Here is a 17,543-nt window from a genome sequence, read left to right on the forward strand (position 1 = left end):
GAATGATGCTCCTTCGCCATCAACTCCACTGGACTGAAGGCCACGTTGTTCGAATGCCCAAAGATCATCATCTCCCAAAGCAGTTACTATACTCCCTATTCAAGAGTGGAAAATGGAATATTGGTGGACAGGAAAAGAGACTGAAAGATGGGCTTAAAGCTAACCTTAAAAACTGTGGCATTGACACAGAGAGAGAACAGAGCAGCCCTGGCCCTTGAGCAGTCTGATTGGAGGTCAGCTGTGACCAGTAGTGCTGTGGAATTCGAAGAGGCACAAATGGAGGGAGAAAGGGAGAAAAATGCGAAGAGGAAGGAAGCGCGTCAAGCCAACCCTGACTGGGAACGCCTTCCGTCTGGAAGGTCAATAATAGGAGTCAACTGTCATCTACGTATCCATCACCAAGACACTACATCTGGAAGACCATCCTACTCGGACAATGAGGGATTGCCTAAGTAAATACAGTAGAGTCTCACTTATCCAACATAAACGGGCCGGCAGAATGTTGGATAAGCAAATATGTTGGATAATAAGGAGACATTAAGGAAAAGCCTACTAAACATCAAATTAGGTTATGATTTTACAAATGAAGCACCAAAACATCATGTTAGACAACAAATTTGGCAGAAAAAGTAGTTCAATATGCAGTAATGCTATGTAGTCATTACTGTATTTATGAATTTAGCACCAAAATATCACGATATATTGAAAACATTGACTACAAAATTGCGTTGGATAATCCAGAACATTGGATAAGCGAGTGTTGGATAAGTGAGACTCTACTGTATCTATATAGAATCATAGAATCATAGAATAGTAGAGTTGGAAGAGACCACATGGGCCATCCAGTCCAACCCCCTGCTAAAAAGCAGGAAATCGCATTCAAAGCACCCCCGACAGATGGCCATCCAGCCTCTGCTTAAAAGCCTCCAAGGAAGGAGCCTCCACCACGGCCCCGGGGAGAGAGTTCCACTGCCGAACAGCCTTTCTCACAGTGAGGAAGTTCTTCCTGATGTTCAAGTGGAATCTCCTTTCCTGTAGTTTGAAGCCATTGTTCTGCGTCCTAGTCTGCAGGGCAGCAGAAAACAAGCTTGCTCCCTCCTCCCTAGGACTTCCCTTCACGTATTTGTACATGGCTATCATGTCTCCTCTCAGCCTTCTCTTTTGCAGGCTAAACATGCCTAGTTCTTTAAGCCGCTCCTCATAGGGCTTGTTCTCCAGACCCTTAATCATTTTAGTCGCCCTCCTCTGGACGCTCTCCAGCTTGTCAACATCTCCCTTCAACTGTGGTGCCCAAAATTGGACACAGTGTGATTCCAGGTGTGGTCTGACCAAGGCAGAAGAGAATAAGGGGGAGCAGGACTTCCCTGGATCTAGACGCTATTCCCCTCTTGATGCAGGACAGAATCCCATTGGCTTTTTTAGCAGCCGCATCACATTGTTGGCTCATGTTCCCCTTCCTCCCCACGAGGACTCCAAGGTCTTTTTCGCACACACTGCTGTCTAGCCAGGGATCGTCCCCCGTTCTGTATCTTTGATTTCCATTTTTTCTGCCGAAGTGAAGTATCTTGCATTTGTCCCTGTTGAACTTCATTTTGTTAGTTTTGGCCCATCTCTCTAGTCTGTCAAGATCGTATATCTGCGAAAGTGGGGAAACTGGCTGGCGGATGGAGAGATGAGTGCGAGTTAGAACGAACTGCCGGAGGGAACGTGTCAAGTTCCCTTCTTGCTCCTTTCGAAAGATTATCGCATCTGTGTTAACAGCTTGGAGGAGCCTCACACCAGATAATCCCTTGGCAAGCTCGGTGAGATTTGTAGTTGAAAAAACTCATTTTTTTAAATAAAGGGAAGAGGAAGAGAAGTGTGGGATATCCATCAAGGGCTCTTTGGCGCCGCGCCATCGTTCCTTCCAAGATCAACAAGGCTTTGGCCGAAAGGGAAGCCTGGGGAGCGTTGGCGGGGCTCAGCCCATCTGGAGTCAAACCAGTTTGGGAAGGCCGCTTGGAGCTGTTCTAAATGCAGCCAAGGCCAGGAGGAAATCTGGTGCATGGTTTTGGCACGCCTTCACAGACTGGCTGATGCCGGGAGTCACTTTATTGTCGCTTTGCTACTCAGGGGCCATTGGCTACACATTCCTTGTTCATTTCCATATTGAAAGAGAAATTGCTCTCCCTGCAAATGCAATAGCATGGGACGTAGTGCTTGGGCAAACTGGGTGCCTCAATAATAATAACAACAATAATATTAATAACTAGCTGTGCCCGGCCACGCGTTGCTGTGGCGAAGTATGGTGGTATATATTACAGTAGAATCTCACTTATCCAACATTCGCTTATCCAATGTTCTGGATTATCCAACGCAGTCTGCCTTTTAGTAGTCAATGTTTTATAGTCAGTGTTTTAAATTCATTTTGATATTTTGGTGGTAAATTTGTAATACAGTAATTACAACATAACATTACTGCGTATTGAACTACTTTTTCTGTCAAATGTTTTGGTGCTTGATTTGTATAATGATGACCTAATTTGATTTTTGATCGGCTTTTCCTGAATCCCTTATTATCCAACATATTCACTTAGCCAACGTTCTGCCGGCCTGTTTATGTTGGATAAGTGAGACTACTGTACATTTATAATCTTATATTATCTGCTTAGAACTGGATTATATGAGGCCCCTTCTACACAGTTGTATAAAATGCACACTGAAGTGGATTATATGGCAGTGTGGAGTCAAGATAATCCAGTTCAAAGCAGATAATATAAGATTATAAATGGGTTATATAGCTGTGTGGAAAGGCCTTGTGTCTACACTGCCATATAATCCAGTGCAAATTAGATAATCCGTGGAAGAGGCCTAAGTGAGGCCTAACTCTGCCTGTCCCCTGGGCTGAGTGAGTTGCTAGGAGACCAAGTGGGTGGAGCTTAGCCTTTTAACTGGCAGAAATTGGATAAAAACAATTATTGCTCTCCCTCTAATTAGGACTTAATTTTTCTTTTCTTTTTGTTGTATCAACCTAGAGGCGTGGATGATGGGTTGTGTTGTCAAATTTTGAGGTTGGGGGGCCTGTAGTTTTGTTGATTTGTCGGTCGCCAGGATTCCATCACTCTTTTATATATATAGATTATTAGTATTATACTGTATTACATTAAAATATTATTATCAATATTATATGTACATACAGTCTATTATATTATTATGTATTATGGTATATTATTTAGAGCATCAGTCGGAGATGGCTATAATATGGATATAAACTGTGGTGGTGTGTCTCTTGCTCTCTGGTTTTGGCACCAAAATTACCGATCCCGATTGGCCCTCGATCCCATCCTCCCCGGGGTCCCTGAAGCCCCTCATTCCTATGTTTTGGGCTTGGATGCATCTGGAGGAGAGAGGCCTTTCCTGCCGCTCATCAAGGGGGAAAAAAGGCAAAGAATGCCTTGGCTGGAAGGGGAAAGACTGCTAAAGTAAACACCTTCCTGCAAGGATAAATAAACCCCAAAGAAACTCATTAACTCCTAAGTGCTTTCCTGGGAAATCTGGCTGACTCCAAAGCTGGAGGGCTTTTCAAGGAGCCGCCCTCATTCCTCTCCAAAAGCTAGACACGGTCTCTCTCTCTCTCTCTTTGTCCAGAAATCCAGGATTCTGGGCTGGAAAGAGGCCCTTGCAAAAGGTCTTCCCGCCTGCGTGGGAGTGGCCGCTTGGGCGTATCTTTAAGAGTGTTGCTACTGTCCTGCCATAACCAAGGACGGAGAGTGTCCAAAGCAAGAGTCAAAAGGGAGCTGGCCACCCAGAGCTTTTGGACGCCAGCCTTGGCCAGGGCCACACTGGCAGGTGTCTATGGACAACGCCGGCTCTTCAGCTTAGAAATGGAGATGAGCACCAACCCCCAGAGTGTGAGTAGATCAATAGGTACTGCTCTGGTGGGAAGGTAACGGCGCTCCATGCAGTCATGTCAGTGGCCACATGACCTTGGAGGTGTCTGCGGACAACGCTGGCTCTTTGGCTTAGAAATGGAGATGAGCACCAACCCCCAGAGTGTGAGTACAGTAATAGGTACTGCTCTGGTGGGAAGGTAACAACGCTCCATACAGTCATGCCAGTGGCCACATGGCCTTGGAGGTGTCTATGAACAATGCCGGTTCTTCGTCTTAGAAATGGAGATGAGCACCAACCCCCAGAGTGTGAGTAGAGCAATAGGTACTGCTCTGGTGGGAGGGTAACGGCGCTCCATGCAGTCATGCCAGTGGCCACATGACCTTGGAGGTGTCTACGGACAATGCCGGCTCTTTGGCTTAGAAATGGAGATGAGCACCAACCCCCAGAGTGTGAGTAGAGCAATAGGTACTGCTCTGGTGGGAGGGTAACAGCGCTCCATGCAGTCATGCCAGTGGCCACATGACCTTGGAGGTGTCTACGGACAACGCCGGCTCTTTGGCTTAGAAATGGAGATAAACACCAACCCCCAGAGTCATTGGACACGACTGGACTTAACGTCACGGAAAACCTTTACCTTTACCTAAGTCATAGCAACCCAAGAGTGCTGGTGCCTTGCCAAACTACAATTCCCAGGGTTCAACAGCATTCGATGGCAATTAAAGTGGTGTCAAACTGCATTAATTCTAAAATGCGGATGCAGCCTAACAGCCATTTCTTAGAATACCACTATTTTGGAAACTACAGCTGTCAAAATGCCCATTTCCCCCACTAAATTTAACTTTGCTACAAACATGAATTGCTTGAAACAAACTGAGCATTTATAGTGGTGATAGAGTTTACAAACAAGTAAGCGATAAAGATACATATGTTAACTGATAACTGATTTTAGTGTTTATGTATATTTATGGTTTATTTTATGCTCCCGCATTGAATGTTTGCCGTATAGATGTTGTGCTCCGCCCTGAGTCCCCTTCGGAGTGAGAAAGGGCGCAATATAAATGTTTAAATAAATAAATAATAAATATGTTTGTCACAGAGGAATAATAACAAGATATAAACACGTTAAGTATAAGCTGGACGTGGCTTTTAATGTGTTGAATGGTTTCTATGTTTGGGGATTGGTTTGATTGTGTGTGATTAGAGTTTTGTCCTGCTTTGTTTGCTTTGTTTATTACGGTCCATTTGGTTTGTTATTGTGATTCTTTCCCATAATAATAACAACAACAACCTGCCTCTATTTTTGGCTGAATAGAATCTATTAAACCACAACCAAGTCAAAGAACAACCATAAAAGCATGTATTAAAATATATTTTAAAAAATGGCACTGCAGCATTGAGTGATTTATGATAGTGTAGTTTAGACCCTAGACCAGTGATGGCCAACCTATGACACGTGTGTCAGCACTGACACGCCTAGCCATTGTTGCTGACACGCTGCTGCATGCAGATTGATTGGGTGACTATGTCTTTTGTGGCCAAATTTGGTGTGATTTGGTCCAGTGGTTTTGTTGTTTACTCCATGGGAATTATGCACATTACATTTATATATATATATATATATATATATATATATATATATATATATATACACACACACACACACACACACACACACACACACACACACACTAGCTGTGCCCGGCCACGCATTGCTGTGGTGAAGTCTGGTGGTATGGGAAATAAAGTATTGAGGAATTGGTGGTAGTTAAGGTAAAGGGTAAAGGTTTTCCCCTGACATTAAGCCCATTATAAATGGGTTATATAACTGTGTGGAAGGGCCTTGAGTCTACATTGCCATATAATCCAGTTAAAATCAGATAAGCTGTATTTTATAGGCAGTGTGGAAGAGGCCTAAGTGAGGCCTAACTCTGCCTGTCCCCTGGGCTGAGTAGGTTGCTAGGAGACCAAGTGGGCAGAGCTTAGCCTTCTAACTGGCAGCAATTGGATAAAAACAATTATTCCCCTCCCTCTAATTAGGACTTAATTTTTCTTTCCTTTTTGTTGTATGAACGTAGAGGCATGGATGAGGGGTTGTGCTGCCAAGTTTAGTGTTTCAGGGATGTGTAGTTTTGTTGTTTTGTCCTAGGCCAAAATTTCATTACCCTTTTATATAAATAGATAGATATATAGATATAAAATTATATCATTCTATTATTATTGTAGTATATTATCATATTATTACTATTATATTATTATTATATTATTCATGACTACATTGAAACTAGAATAGAGAGAAATCAGCGTGGAAACTGCAAGAGGTACCATAGATTGTTGTACATGGAAATAATGGTAGTAAATAGTTTTTGATTTATTAAATACAGTTATATATTACAATTATATATTTTTGTTATTTAAGCTATACATATTGTGAAATTATGGTTTTTTTCTCCAAGTGACACGCCATCCAAGTCATGTTAGGTTTTTTGGTGGGTGAATTTTGACACACCAAGCGCAAAAGGTTGCCCATCATTGCCCTAGATACATGGGCAGAATGGTTAGTTCTTGTATTTTGAACAATAAAGATTGGTGGCAACTTTAGCCGCGGTATGTCTTGGCGCATCCTTTCCAGTGAAGTCTAACCCATAGCAACACAGCTGGAGCAAAGAACCCCGACAATGGTGCAAAGAGTGTGCAACGAGCGAGTACCTGTATCCAGACGGGCTCTCGTGTGGGTCCCGGGGAGGTGAGGTTCTCCCAGTTCCCCATCCGTTCGTAGGTGAAGGTGGTCCCGGCCACCTTGTACTCGCCGTTCCATTGGATGGTCCAGCCACCATTCAGGAAATACTTCTCCGGATCCTCGCTCCTTAAAGCCAGAAAGTTCTCCGCTTCGGCCACTTCCTCGATCTGGATCACCCGGGCTCCGGCCGGGATCAGCCCCACGTCGACGTAGCCTTGGTCAAGACATTTATTATTTATTTATTTGTTTGTTTACAGTATTTATATTCCGCCCTTCTTTCTCATCCCGAAGGGGACTCAGGGCGGATTACAATGAACACATATATGGCAAACATTCAAAGACAAACAACATACATTAGACAAACTCAGAGGCACTTTTAACATTTTTCCAGCTTCACGATTCCGGCCACAGGGGGAGCTGTTGCTTCACCGTCCAGTAGAGGCTGTACTTCCTCATTCCTTTCCTCGTGTTTTGCTGGCAGTTTTGTGGTGTTGTTAATTATCCTCCCGCATAAAGCGTCCCTAAATTTCCCTAATTGACAGGTGCAACTGTCTTTCGGGGCTGCATAGGTCAACAGCAGGCCTGTAGCGAGGGGGCGGTTTTAGGGGTTCAACCCCCCCCCCGAAATTTTTCAGGTTATAAAAAAACCCTGGTTTACTCATGAATTTTAACTGGTTAACCAAATCCCCATGCTAAGTCTATGAGACGCAAAACATTAAGAGTCCCTCCAGGCACTATTTCAAGCAGATATTGACAAGTTTGTAGCGGGGAGAGGTATGTGCTAGGGGTTCAACCCCCCCCCCCCCCCCGAAATTTTCAAAACCCCTCCCGAATTTTTTTTCTGGCTACGGCCCTGGTCAACAGCAAGCCGGGCTATTAATGGTCGGAGGCTTAACCCGACCCGGGCTTCGAACTCACGACCTCTCGGTCAGTAGTGATTTATAGCAGCTGGTTACTAGCCAGCTGCGCCACAGCTCGGCCCTCGATGGCACCAAAAAAAAACTTTCCCATCGTTGTAAGGTCCTCCTGGGGTCTGACCCTTTCCCAGGAGGCCCCGGTCCCAACTCTGCAAGGCACAGGCAGGCCTCACCCAGTCCCTCGTATTCCTCAAAGGTCTTGGTCACCGTCTGGCAGGTGGAGCCGTCTCCTCGGCACACGCCGCACCGGTCTTCTTCTGCGTAGGAGTCGATTTCATAGTCACAGCCCACATTCTGGGAGGAGGAGGAGGAAGAAAGGAGAATGAGATGGAGATGGGAACGGGAGAAAGAGACGGTGAAGGTGAAGATGAAGTCAGGCAGGCTCCCTCCCTCCTATCCTTCCGTAGGAAGGTTAAAACTTGGTTATGGGGCCAGGCTTTTGAATAATAATTGGCAGCGTTAATTATTATCGTGTACACTGAACTCAGTCAACAGACCCAGGTTTTTTTTGAACTGAACACGTCTACCTATATTTTATAATGTGTTTTATCTTATAATGTGTAATCTAATCTCACATATCAACTAGGCATGTCCGATCGATGAAAAAAATGTTTCAATTCTCGTTTCTAAAGTAGGGGGTGCTGGCGCTTCGATATAGAAAGTATTTCCGATTTTTTCACCCAAAATTTGTGGATATTTCAGAAAATTTGTAATGATTCTAAATGTTTCTAAAATGGCGGACACGCATGCACAATCGCTACACACTGGGCTTGTATGGCAATGTGGACGCAGAGGACGCTTCTGATTGGCCGGGGAGCGGTAGCCATGTTAGGCTGCGCTAAGCTCCCATTCAAGGTAGGTTGCAGAAACAATTTTTTAAAAAAAATATTTTTTTAAATATATTTTTTAAAAAAATTGGGGGGGGGGAATTAACGAAACATTAAGAGACAATTAGAGAATGGGTCAACAATGGTTCGAATTACATTGCTGGTTGCGCTGTGAGACAATGTCTCAGAATGTGTATCAAAAAGCGAGAACAATCCGAAATAATTCCGATATACGATTCAAAATGATTTTTTGGACATGTCTAATATCTACACTGTACATTTTATAATGTGTTTTTATCAGTTATAATTTTTTAAACTGATTTATATTGTACTGTATAATTTTTTTATATATGCGTTTTATTGTAAGCCGCCCTGAGTCCCCTGTTGGGTGAGAAGGGCGGGATATAAATATTGTAATAAATAAAAAATAAATAAGGAGGCGGAGAAGAAAGGAAATTGAGAAGGTAAAGGAGAAGATGGAGAAGGAGAAGACGGAGAAGGGGAAGGGAAATGGAGAAGATGGACAGGATGGAGAAGACAGAAAAGGTAAAGGAGAAAGGGAAGGAGAAAAGAGGTGGAGAAGGGAAAAAGAGATGGAGGAGGAGGAGAGAGATGGAGATGGGAGATGGAGAAGATGAAGGAGAAGGTGAAGGAGAAGGGAGAAGGAGGCAGAGAAGAAAGGAAATTGAGAAGGTAAAGGAGAAGACGGACAAGGGGAAAGGAAATGGAGAAGATGAAGGAGAAAATGGAGAAGACAGAGAAGGTAAAGGAGAAAGGGAAGGAGAAAAGGGGTGGAGAAAGTGAAGAAGGCAGAGAAGGGAGAAGGAGACGGAGAAGAAGAAGAGAGATGGAGATGGGAGAAGGAGAAAGGAGAAGGAGACAGGAGATGGAGAAGGTGAAGGAGGAGAAGGAAGGAGAAGGGAGAAGGTGAAGGAGAAGGAGGCAGGAGACAGAGAAGGTGAATGAGGAGAAGGAAAAAGATGTAAATGGAGAAGGGAGATGGAGAAGGTGAAGAATAAGGCAAGGAGGTGGAAGAAATAGAGGAGGAGGAGGAAGAAAAAGAGGAAGAAGAGGAAGAGAATGATTCAGAAGAAGTAGAATGAGATGAAGAGGAGGAGGAGGAGGAAGGTGAGTTATCTGGAATTGATGGGATGACTATTTGGATCCTTGCCTAACAGGCGGAGACCCATATTACCACCGTTGCTTCCGCCAGTTATCAAATGACTGGTTTCCGCCCAAGGTTTCCACCACGTCCCACCTCTGTATCTCCTGCCAAAGGGACCCCAAGGCCTCTGCTCACCTTGCAGATCCCATTGATGCACAAATCCCGGCTGGTGGTCCCTTCATAGCAGGGGGTTCCGTCCAAGACGGCGTCCCGGAGCTTCTCGGCAAAATACTCTTTCTCCGGACGGCAGTGCAGTTCGCAGGGGCTACCTGCCAAGGCAGAGAAGGCCACGGGGAAGTTCACAGGACCAACGGCATTGCCACAAGCCAAGCCACATCTCAGCAAGATCAAGAGGCAACAAGGAAGCTCTTTCCCTTCACGCAGCGCATAGTTCAACTGTGGCCCCCAGTCTGATACCTGGCCAAGCGGGACTGGGCAAGTGCCATGTCCACTGGTGCCACAGCTGCGTGCAAGCTGGAGAACGAAGGCAGAGGGACTTACTGTTATGAGGAACTGGAGTCCACTTGTAGAACTTCCCCTTGTAGGGCCGGGCGTCGAAGCGGCTGCACTGAATCTGCCGGAAAGAAGGCCTCTCCGCTGGGCAGAGCTGGGTGCTGCAGACCCGGAAACGCTTCCGCTCTCCCAGGCAATACTTTCCGCCGTATTTTGGCCTTGGGAGCGAGGAAGAAAAAGAGGAGGGAAAAGCTGTCAGAGTAATGCGTGTCTCTGGTCACACTCTCCACTCCAAACTCCAGAACTCCGGTACTGGCATCTGGGAACTGGTCAGTCTGGTCAAACTGGTCTGGAATCTGGGCCCATAACCAATTGTCAGAGTAATGCGCGCCGCGTAGTAGCAGATGAATGATGTCAGTTGAGCGCAGAACGAAGAGACGATCAGAGACGATGTTAAAAAGTATTTACAAAGTTTTACCGAACAAAACAAACAGACTTGCAGACAATGGACATAAGACTTTCAATCTAGACAAACAGCACAGATCTTCTCAGCAGGCAGAAAAAAAACCTCATCTGATGCAATCAGCTATATACAAACACACTTGTAGTCTGGACACTCCTATCTGGCTCCAGCCACATATCCAAGGTCAATACAGCTTCTTACCAAATTAGCTCTTTACACACTATAGCATTTCTTGGATGATGCAATACATGCCAGACACAAATTTCATTTAAACACTACTAATACACAAATCCCACATTAACAAAAGCAACCTCAACCCTCCGAGCCATGGAGATCACCCTCCCTGCCTTCTGTCGGGAGGGGAGAGGCTGACTACCCACAAAAGGCAGGCCCGACAACAAGCCTCCTGACTGCCGCTTCTCCTCCTCCTCCCTCCCCTTGAACGGGAAGCAGAGGAGCCTTGGGGTCTTCCTGGAGCCCCTGTTAGCACAGTGGGTTAAACCACTGAGCTGCTGAACTTGTTGACCAAAAGGTTGGTGATTCGAATCTGGGGAGCGGGGTGAGCTCCCACTGTTAGCCCCAGTTTCTCCCAATCTAGCAGTTCAAAAACATGCCAATGTTGAGTAGATCAATAGGTACTGCTCCGGCGGGAAGGTAACGGCGCTCCATGCAGTCATGCCACTGGCCACATGACCTTGGAGGTGTCCACGGAAATACAAACGTGAGTAGATCAATAGGTACTGCTCCGGCGGGAAGGTAACGGCGCTCCATGCAGTCATGCCAGTGGCCACATGACCTTGGAGGTGTCTACGGACAACACCGGCTCTTTGGCTTAGAAGTGGAGATGAGCACCAACGGCCAGAATCGGACATGACTAGACTTAGTGTCAGGGGAAACCTTTAGGAAGAGCCTTAAAACCTGGCTTTTGGATAAAAACTCCCCATCTCCATGATACATTTGGCTTCGGTGTCATTTTCTGATTGGATGCACCTTATGTTGTTAATTTTTTGCTATAACCACAGGGTTTACCCCACTTCAACTCTTCCACGATTTTGTAGCACTTTATCAACTACATCAGGTTTACAAAACTCACTTAGTGCACTTTGCCTAGTTCGTTTTTTATGATTCTGTCGTATTTTAATATGTTTTTTACTAATGTTTTTGTTATCTTTATGTTAATTGTTTATTCCCATTCGCGCATGGTTTTTGTTCATTGCCGTATTTTATGTTTCATATTATATTTGCCTGGGCTGTTGCCCCATGTAAGCCGCCCTGAGTCCCTTTGGGGAGATGGAGGCGAGGTATAAGAATAAAGATTATTATTATTAGATTTATTGTATATGTTTGAGTATAAGCCTAGTTTTTCAGCCCTTTTTTTAAGACTGAAAAAGCCCCCCTCGGCTTATACTCGGGTGAGGGTCCTGGTTGGCTTATATTTGGGTCAGCTTATACTCAAGTATATATGGTACATTTAATATTTTTCTCTATTATTGTTGCTACTATTACATTTATTTTACTCTATTTTTATTATTATTAATACATTTATTATTTCACTCTGATCTTATTATTAATACATTTATTATTTTACTCTATTATTGCAGTAGAGTCTCACTTATCCAACATAAATGGACCGGCAGAATGTTGGATAAGCGAAAATGTTGGATAATAAGGAGGCATTAAGGAAAAGCCTATTAAACATCAAATTAGGTTATCATTTTACAAACTAAGCACTAAAACATCATGTTATACAACAAATTTGACAGAAAAAGTAGTTCAATATGCAGCAGTGCTATGTAGTAATTACTGTATTTACGAATTTAGCACCAAAATATCACGATGCATTGAAAACATTGACTACGTTGGATAAGCGAGTGTTGGATAAGTGAGACTCTACTGTCCTGTATTTATTATTATTATTATTACATGTATTATTTTACTCTATTATTATTAAAAGGATACATAAGCACAATTGACTTTGAAGAAGATGAGAATAATGATTTAATCAGAGTCGGGCAGTCTTATCTTAAGTTAGAGTTTTATGCAAATACAGTAGAGTCTCACTTATCCAACACTCACTTATCCAACGTTCTGGATTATCCAACGCATTTTTATAGTCAATGTTTTCAATATATCATGATATTTTGGTGCTAAATTCGTAAATACAGTAATTACTACATATCATTAATGCATAATGAACTACTTTTTCTGTCAAATTTGTTGTATATCATGATGTTTTGGTGCTTAATTTGTAAAATCATAACCTAATTTGATGTTTAATAGGCTTTTCCTTAATGCCTCCTTATTATCCAACATATTCGCTTATCCAACATTCTGCCGGCCCATTTATGTTGGATAAGTGAGACTCTACTGTACTTGTATTTTCCTATATTTATTATTATTATTATTACATGTATTATTTCACTCTATTATTATTAAAAGGATACATAAGCACATTGAAGAAGATGAGAATAATGATTTAATCAGAGTCAGACAGTCTTATCTTAAGTTAAGAGTTTTATGTAAATATTCAAAAACATGCAACCACTGATTCATGTAACCTACTCAATTAATGTAATGTTATTGGTATCTGTTTTTATTTCTGAAATTTACCTCTCTCGGCTTATACTGGAGTCAATGTTTTCCCAGTTTTTTTGTGGTAAAATTAGGTGCCTCGGCTTATATTCAGGTCGGCTTATACTCGAGTATATACGGTACCTTTACCTATGTTTCAACAGGCATTTCATGACTATGAACCCTGCCTCACCTAAGTGATGCACTGGATCCTGCTAGTGGTTGCGTTGTTGTGTGCGCATGTTGCCATGTTTGCTCCTACTTGCACCCAACACCCCGAGACCCCCTCCGCGCACCACATCCGGACACTCACATGGGGCTGTCGCACTGCCTTTCCGCGCTCTGCACTCCGGCTCCGCAGGTCCGTGAGCAGCTGGCCCAGGAGCCCCAGGCTGACCAGCCTCCGTGCGTGGACTCTGGCCGGTAGCCCACGTGGACACAGTCGCCATCGAAGCACCACTGAGGATGAAAGGCACACCTTTAGCGCATCCAATGAACATAAAAGTGAGGGGAAATCTTCTGAACGAGGCACAGGTAGCAACATGAACGTCACCGGGATATTCACCCTTCCTTATGCGATCCAAAGTTTTAAAATACAGTAGAGTCTCACTTATCCAACACTCGCTTATCCAACGTTCTGGATTATCCAACGCATTCTTGTAGTCAATGTTTTCAATATATCATGATATTTTGATGCGAAATTTTTAAATACAGTAATTACTACGTAGCATTACTGCGTATTGAACTACTTTTTCTGCCAGATTTGTTGTATAACATGATGTTTGGGTGCTTAATTGATAAAATCATAACCTAATTTGATGTTTAATAGGCTTCTTCTTAATTTCTCCTTATTATCCAACATATTCGCTTATCCAACATTCTGCCGGCCCGTTTATGTTGGATAAGTGAGACTCTACTGTATATACATTTGGAGGGAATTACATTTAAAAATGTGTTCCAACTTATGAATAAATTTATTTATTATTTACAGCATTTATATTCCGCCCTTCTTTCTCACCCCGAAGGGGACTCAGGGCGGATCACATTACACATATCAGGCAAACAGGGCCTGGGCTGTGGCGCAGACGGGAGAGCAAGCCAGTGTGATTAACTGCAATGAATCACTCTGACCCAGGAGGTCATGAGTTCGAGCCCCGCTCGGAGCCTATGTTTGTTTGTCTTTGTTCTATGTTAAAAGGCATTGAATCGGGCCTGGCCCCATGTAAGCCGCCCCGAGTCCCTTCGGGGAGATGGGGCGGGGTATAAAAATAAAGTTGTTATTATTATTATATTATAATGTTTGCCTATATGTGTAATGTGATCCGCCCTGAGTCCCCTTCGGGGTGAGAAGGGCGGAATATAAATGCTGTAAATAAAATAAAATAATAACATTCAATGCCTTTTAACATAGAGCAAAGACAAGACAAACATAGGCTCCGAGCGGGCCTCGAACTCATGACCTCCTGGTCAGAGTGATTCATTGCAGCTGGTTGCAGCTGGCTTGCTCTCCCGCCTGCGCCACAGCCCATGAACAACGATTTACGAACAATCAGCTGTGGCGCAATAAATCACGAATGACCGAGGGGCCATGAGTTCGAAGCCAGGTTGGACTGGGCACCCGACTATTAATAGCCTAGCTCGCTGTTAACCTAAGCAACTCGAAAGACAGTTGCATCTGTTGAATAGAAAATTTAGGTACCGCTTTATGTGGGGAGCCTAATTTAACTAATTTACGACACCATAAAAAAAGTCCAGCTGTGTGTTGGAAGAATGAGGAAGTATTCCATCAAGGACTCGGTGTCACAAGTGGATGATGAAGTGACAGCCCCCCCCTCCCCCGGTGGCTGGAATCGAGCACACCCTCATGAAGCCAGAAGCTGGAAAATGTTAAATTGCCTCTGTGTCTGTGTGTCATGTGTCTAATGGCATTGAACGTTTGCCATGTATATCTGCATTGTGGAGAAAGAAGGGCGGAATAGAAATACTGTAAATAAATAAATAAACTTAAGAACAAATCTACAGAACCTCTCTTGTTCATAACTTGGTGAGTGCCTATAGTCAATCGGGTAGGGTTACTTAGGGGAAACTATGACTAAATCAGGTCTTTGACATTTTGGGACATTTTGGGACAAAAAAGAGGTTCCGATTAATCACTTGGAGGAGGAATTTCCCAGAATCTCATTGGGTTGGAATGTGGCCCAGAGGCCATCTAGTCCAACCCCCACCCTCCCATTCAACCGAGGAAACCCAGCCGTAGCAAGGGCACCCGAGGCATGCACGTACCTTGTTCTCGTCGCATTTGGTGCCATCGACAGCGGCGTCCAGCTTGGAGTGGCAGGTGTTCCCCACGGAGCACCAGAGAGTGTTGCAGACGCTCTGTGGGGAGGAAGGGGAAGGAGGGTGACCCACTCAGGAGTCCAGATTGACAGGAAAAAGGGGAGAGTTTTGTTGTGGTCATCTCTGAGCGGTTAGACTCAATTCAACCCTCTCTGGGGGAGATTCCACCAAAAGGCTGCAGAGTAGCAAAAGCAAAGCTTTCAAATGCAGCAGTTACTTACACGGGGCGAGCAAAGAGAAGCCTTTCAACTTAAGATGGCAATGGAGTGCAGAGTCTCAGTAAAAGTTCAAAAAGTATTTATTCAGGTAAAAAGAACTCCATTGTAGATAGAAAGGCTTGGGAGCTGAGTAGTCTACTCTAGACTGGTTTCTAAGGAGAAATAAGAAAGGAAAAATAACAAACATCTAAATAGTCACATCTTGCCAGGAGAGATGGCAGGACGTGTTGTTAGCTTGAAGAACAAAAGGAGAAGAGACTGAACCAAAATGGTTCCAACTTCATGGTCTAGTTCAGGGGTCCCCAAACTTTTTAAACTGGGGGCCAGTTCACGATCCTTCGGACCATTGGAGGGCTGGACTATAGTTGGCCACCAAGCAATAATAACAATAACAATAACAATAATAATAATAATAAAGAGGGTTGGAAGAGACCCTTTGGGCCATTGAGTCCAATCCCCTTCTGCCTCTGTGCACCAAAAGCACTAGCAAAGCACCCCTGACAGATGGCCACCCAGCCTCAATGTTAATAATAATAATAATAATAATAATAATAATAATAATAATAATAATAATAAAGAGGGTTAGAAGAGACCCCTTGGGCCATTGAGTCCAATCCCCTTCTGCCTCTGTGCACCAAAAGCACTAGCAAAGCACCCCTGACAGATGGCCACCCAGCCTCAATGTTAATAATAATAATAATAATAATAATAATAATAATAATAATAATAATAATAATAAAGAGGGTTAGAAGAGACCCCTTGGGCCATTGAGTCCAATCCCCTTCTGCCTCTGTGCACCAAAAGCACTAGCAAAGCACCCCTGACAGATGGCCACCCAGCCTCAATGTTAATAATAATAATAATAATAATAATAATAATAATAATAATAATAAAGAGGGTTAGAAGAGACCCCTTGGGCCATTTAGTCCAACCCCTTCTGCCTCTGTGCACCAAAAGCACTAGCAAAGCACCCCTGACAGATGGCATCCCAGCCTCAATGTTAATAATAATAATAATAATAATAATAATAATAATAATAATAATAATAATAATAAAGAGGGTTGGAAGAGACCCTTTGGGCCATTTAGTCCAACCCCTTCTGCCTCTGTGCACCAAAAGCACTAGCAAAGCACCCCTGACAGATGGCATCCCAGCCTCAAAGATAATAATAATAATAATAATAATAATAATAATAATAATAATAATAATAATAATAATAATAATAAAGGCCACCCTACTGGGATCTGCGTGCATCACCCGAAAATACATCACACAGTCCTAGACACTTGGGAAGTGTTCGACTTGTGATTTTGTGATACAAAATCCAGCATGTTTATCTTGTTTGCTGTGTCATACAATAAAATAATAATAATAATAATAATAGTAATAATAATAATAATAATAATAATAATAATAATAATAATAATAATAATAATAAAGGCCACCCTACTGGGATCTGCATGCATCACCCGAAAATACATCACACAGTCCTAGACACTTGGGAAGTTTTCAACTTGTGATTTTGTGATACAAAATCCAGCATGTTTATCTTGTTTGCTGTGTCATACAATAAAATAATAATAATAATAATAATAATAATAATAATAATAATAATAATAATAGGAAGAGAAGAAGAGAACCCTTGGGTCATTTAGACCAACTCCCTTCTTTTGTGCCATGGGGGCCGGATAAATGGCTTCGATGGGCCGCAAATGGCCCCCGGGCCTTAGTTTGGGGACCCCTGGTCTAGTTTATTGGGGCCATAAAAGACATTCTGACCAATGAGAAATTAGTGTCCCTGGAGATTCACATTTCTACTAACTTCAAAGTAAGGGATGTGACGTACACAGGACAGAGTGAAACACAGTGAAGCCTGTCTAGGCCTGCTTTGGAAACAGGATAAGGATTCCCTCAATCCAACTCTATCATCTGTCTGACTACATTTAGACTTGAGTCCTCCAGGGTGATTCCCAACAAGTTTC

At 43.3% G+C, this 17,543-nt stretch overlaps 1 protein-coding gene across 1 annotated transcript in view; it reads right to left on the reverse strand.

The window, feature by feature from the left end:
* Positions 1 to 17,543, reverse strand: part of adamts7 (ADAM metallopeptidase with thrombospondin type 1 motif 7) — a 68,287-nt gene that overhangs the window by 27,906 nt on the left and 22,838 nt on the right. Inside the window, exons 10-15 of the mRNA XM_062963154.1 lie at positions 15,290 to 15,382; positions 13,320 to 13,465; positions 10,021 to 10,190; positions 9,655 to 9,788; positions 7,701 to 7,821; positions 6,580 to 6,824 (exon numbers count right to left, since the gene is read on the reverse strand). Of these exons, the coding sequence (XP_062819224.1) occupies positions 6,580 to 6,824; positions 7,701 to 7,821; positions 9,655 to 9,788; positions 10,021 to 10,190; positions 13,320 to 13,465; positions 15,290 to 15,382 (909 nt within the window). The remainder of the gene's footprint in view (positions 1 to 6,579; positions 6,825 to 7,700; positions 7,822 to 9,654; positions 9,789 to 10,020; positions 10,191 to 13,319; positions 13,466 to 15,289; positions 15,383 to 17,543) is intronic.

This window comes from Anolis carolinensis, unplaced genomic scaffold (genome assembly GCF_035594765.1).
Source record: "Anolis carolinensis isolate JA03-04 unplaced genomic scaffold, rAnoCar3.1.pri scaffold_11, whole genome shotgun sequence".
In the NCBI taxonomy this organism is placed as follows: domain Eukaryota; kingdom Metazoa; phylum Chordata; class Lepidosauria; order Squamata; family Dactyloidae; genus Anolis; species Anolis carolinensis.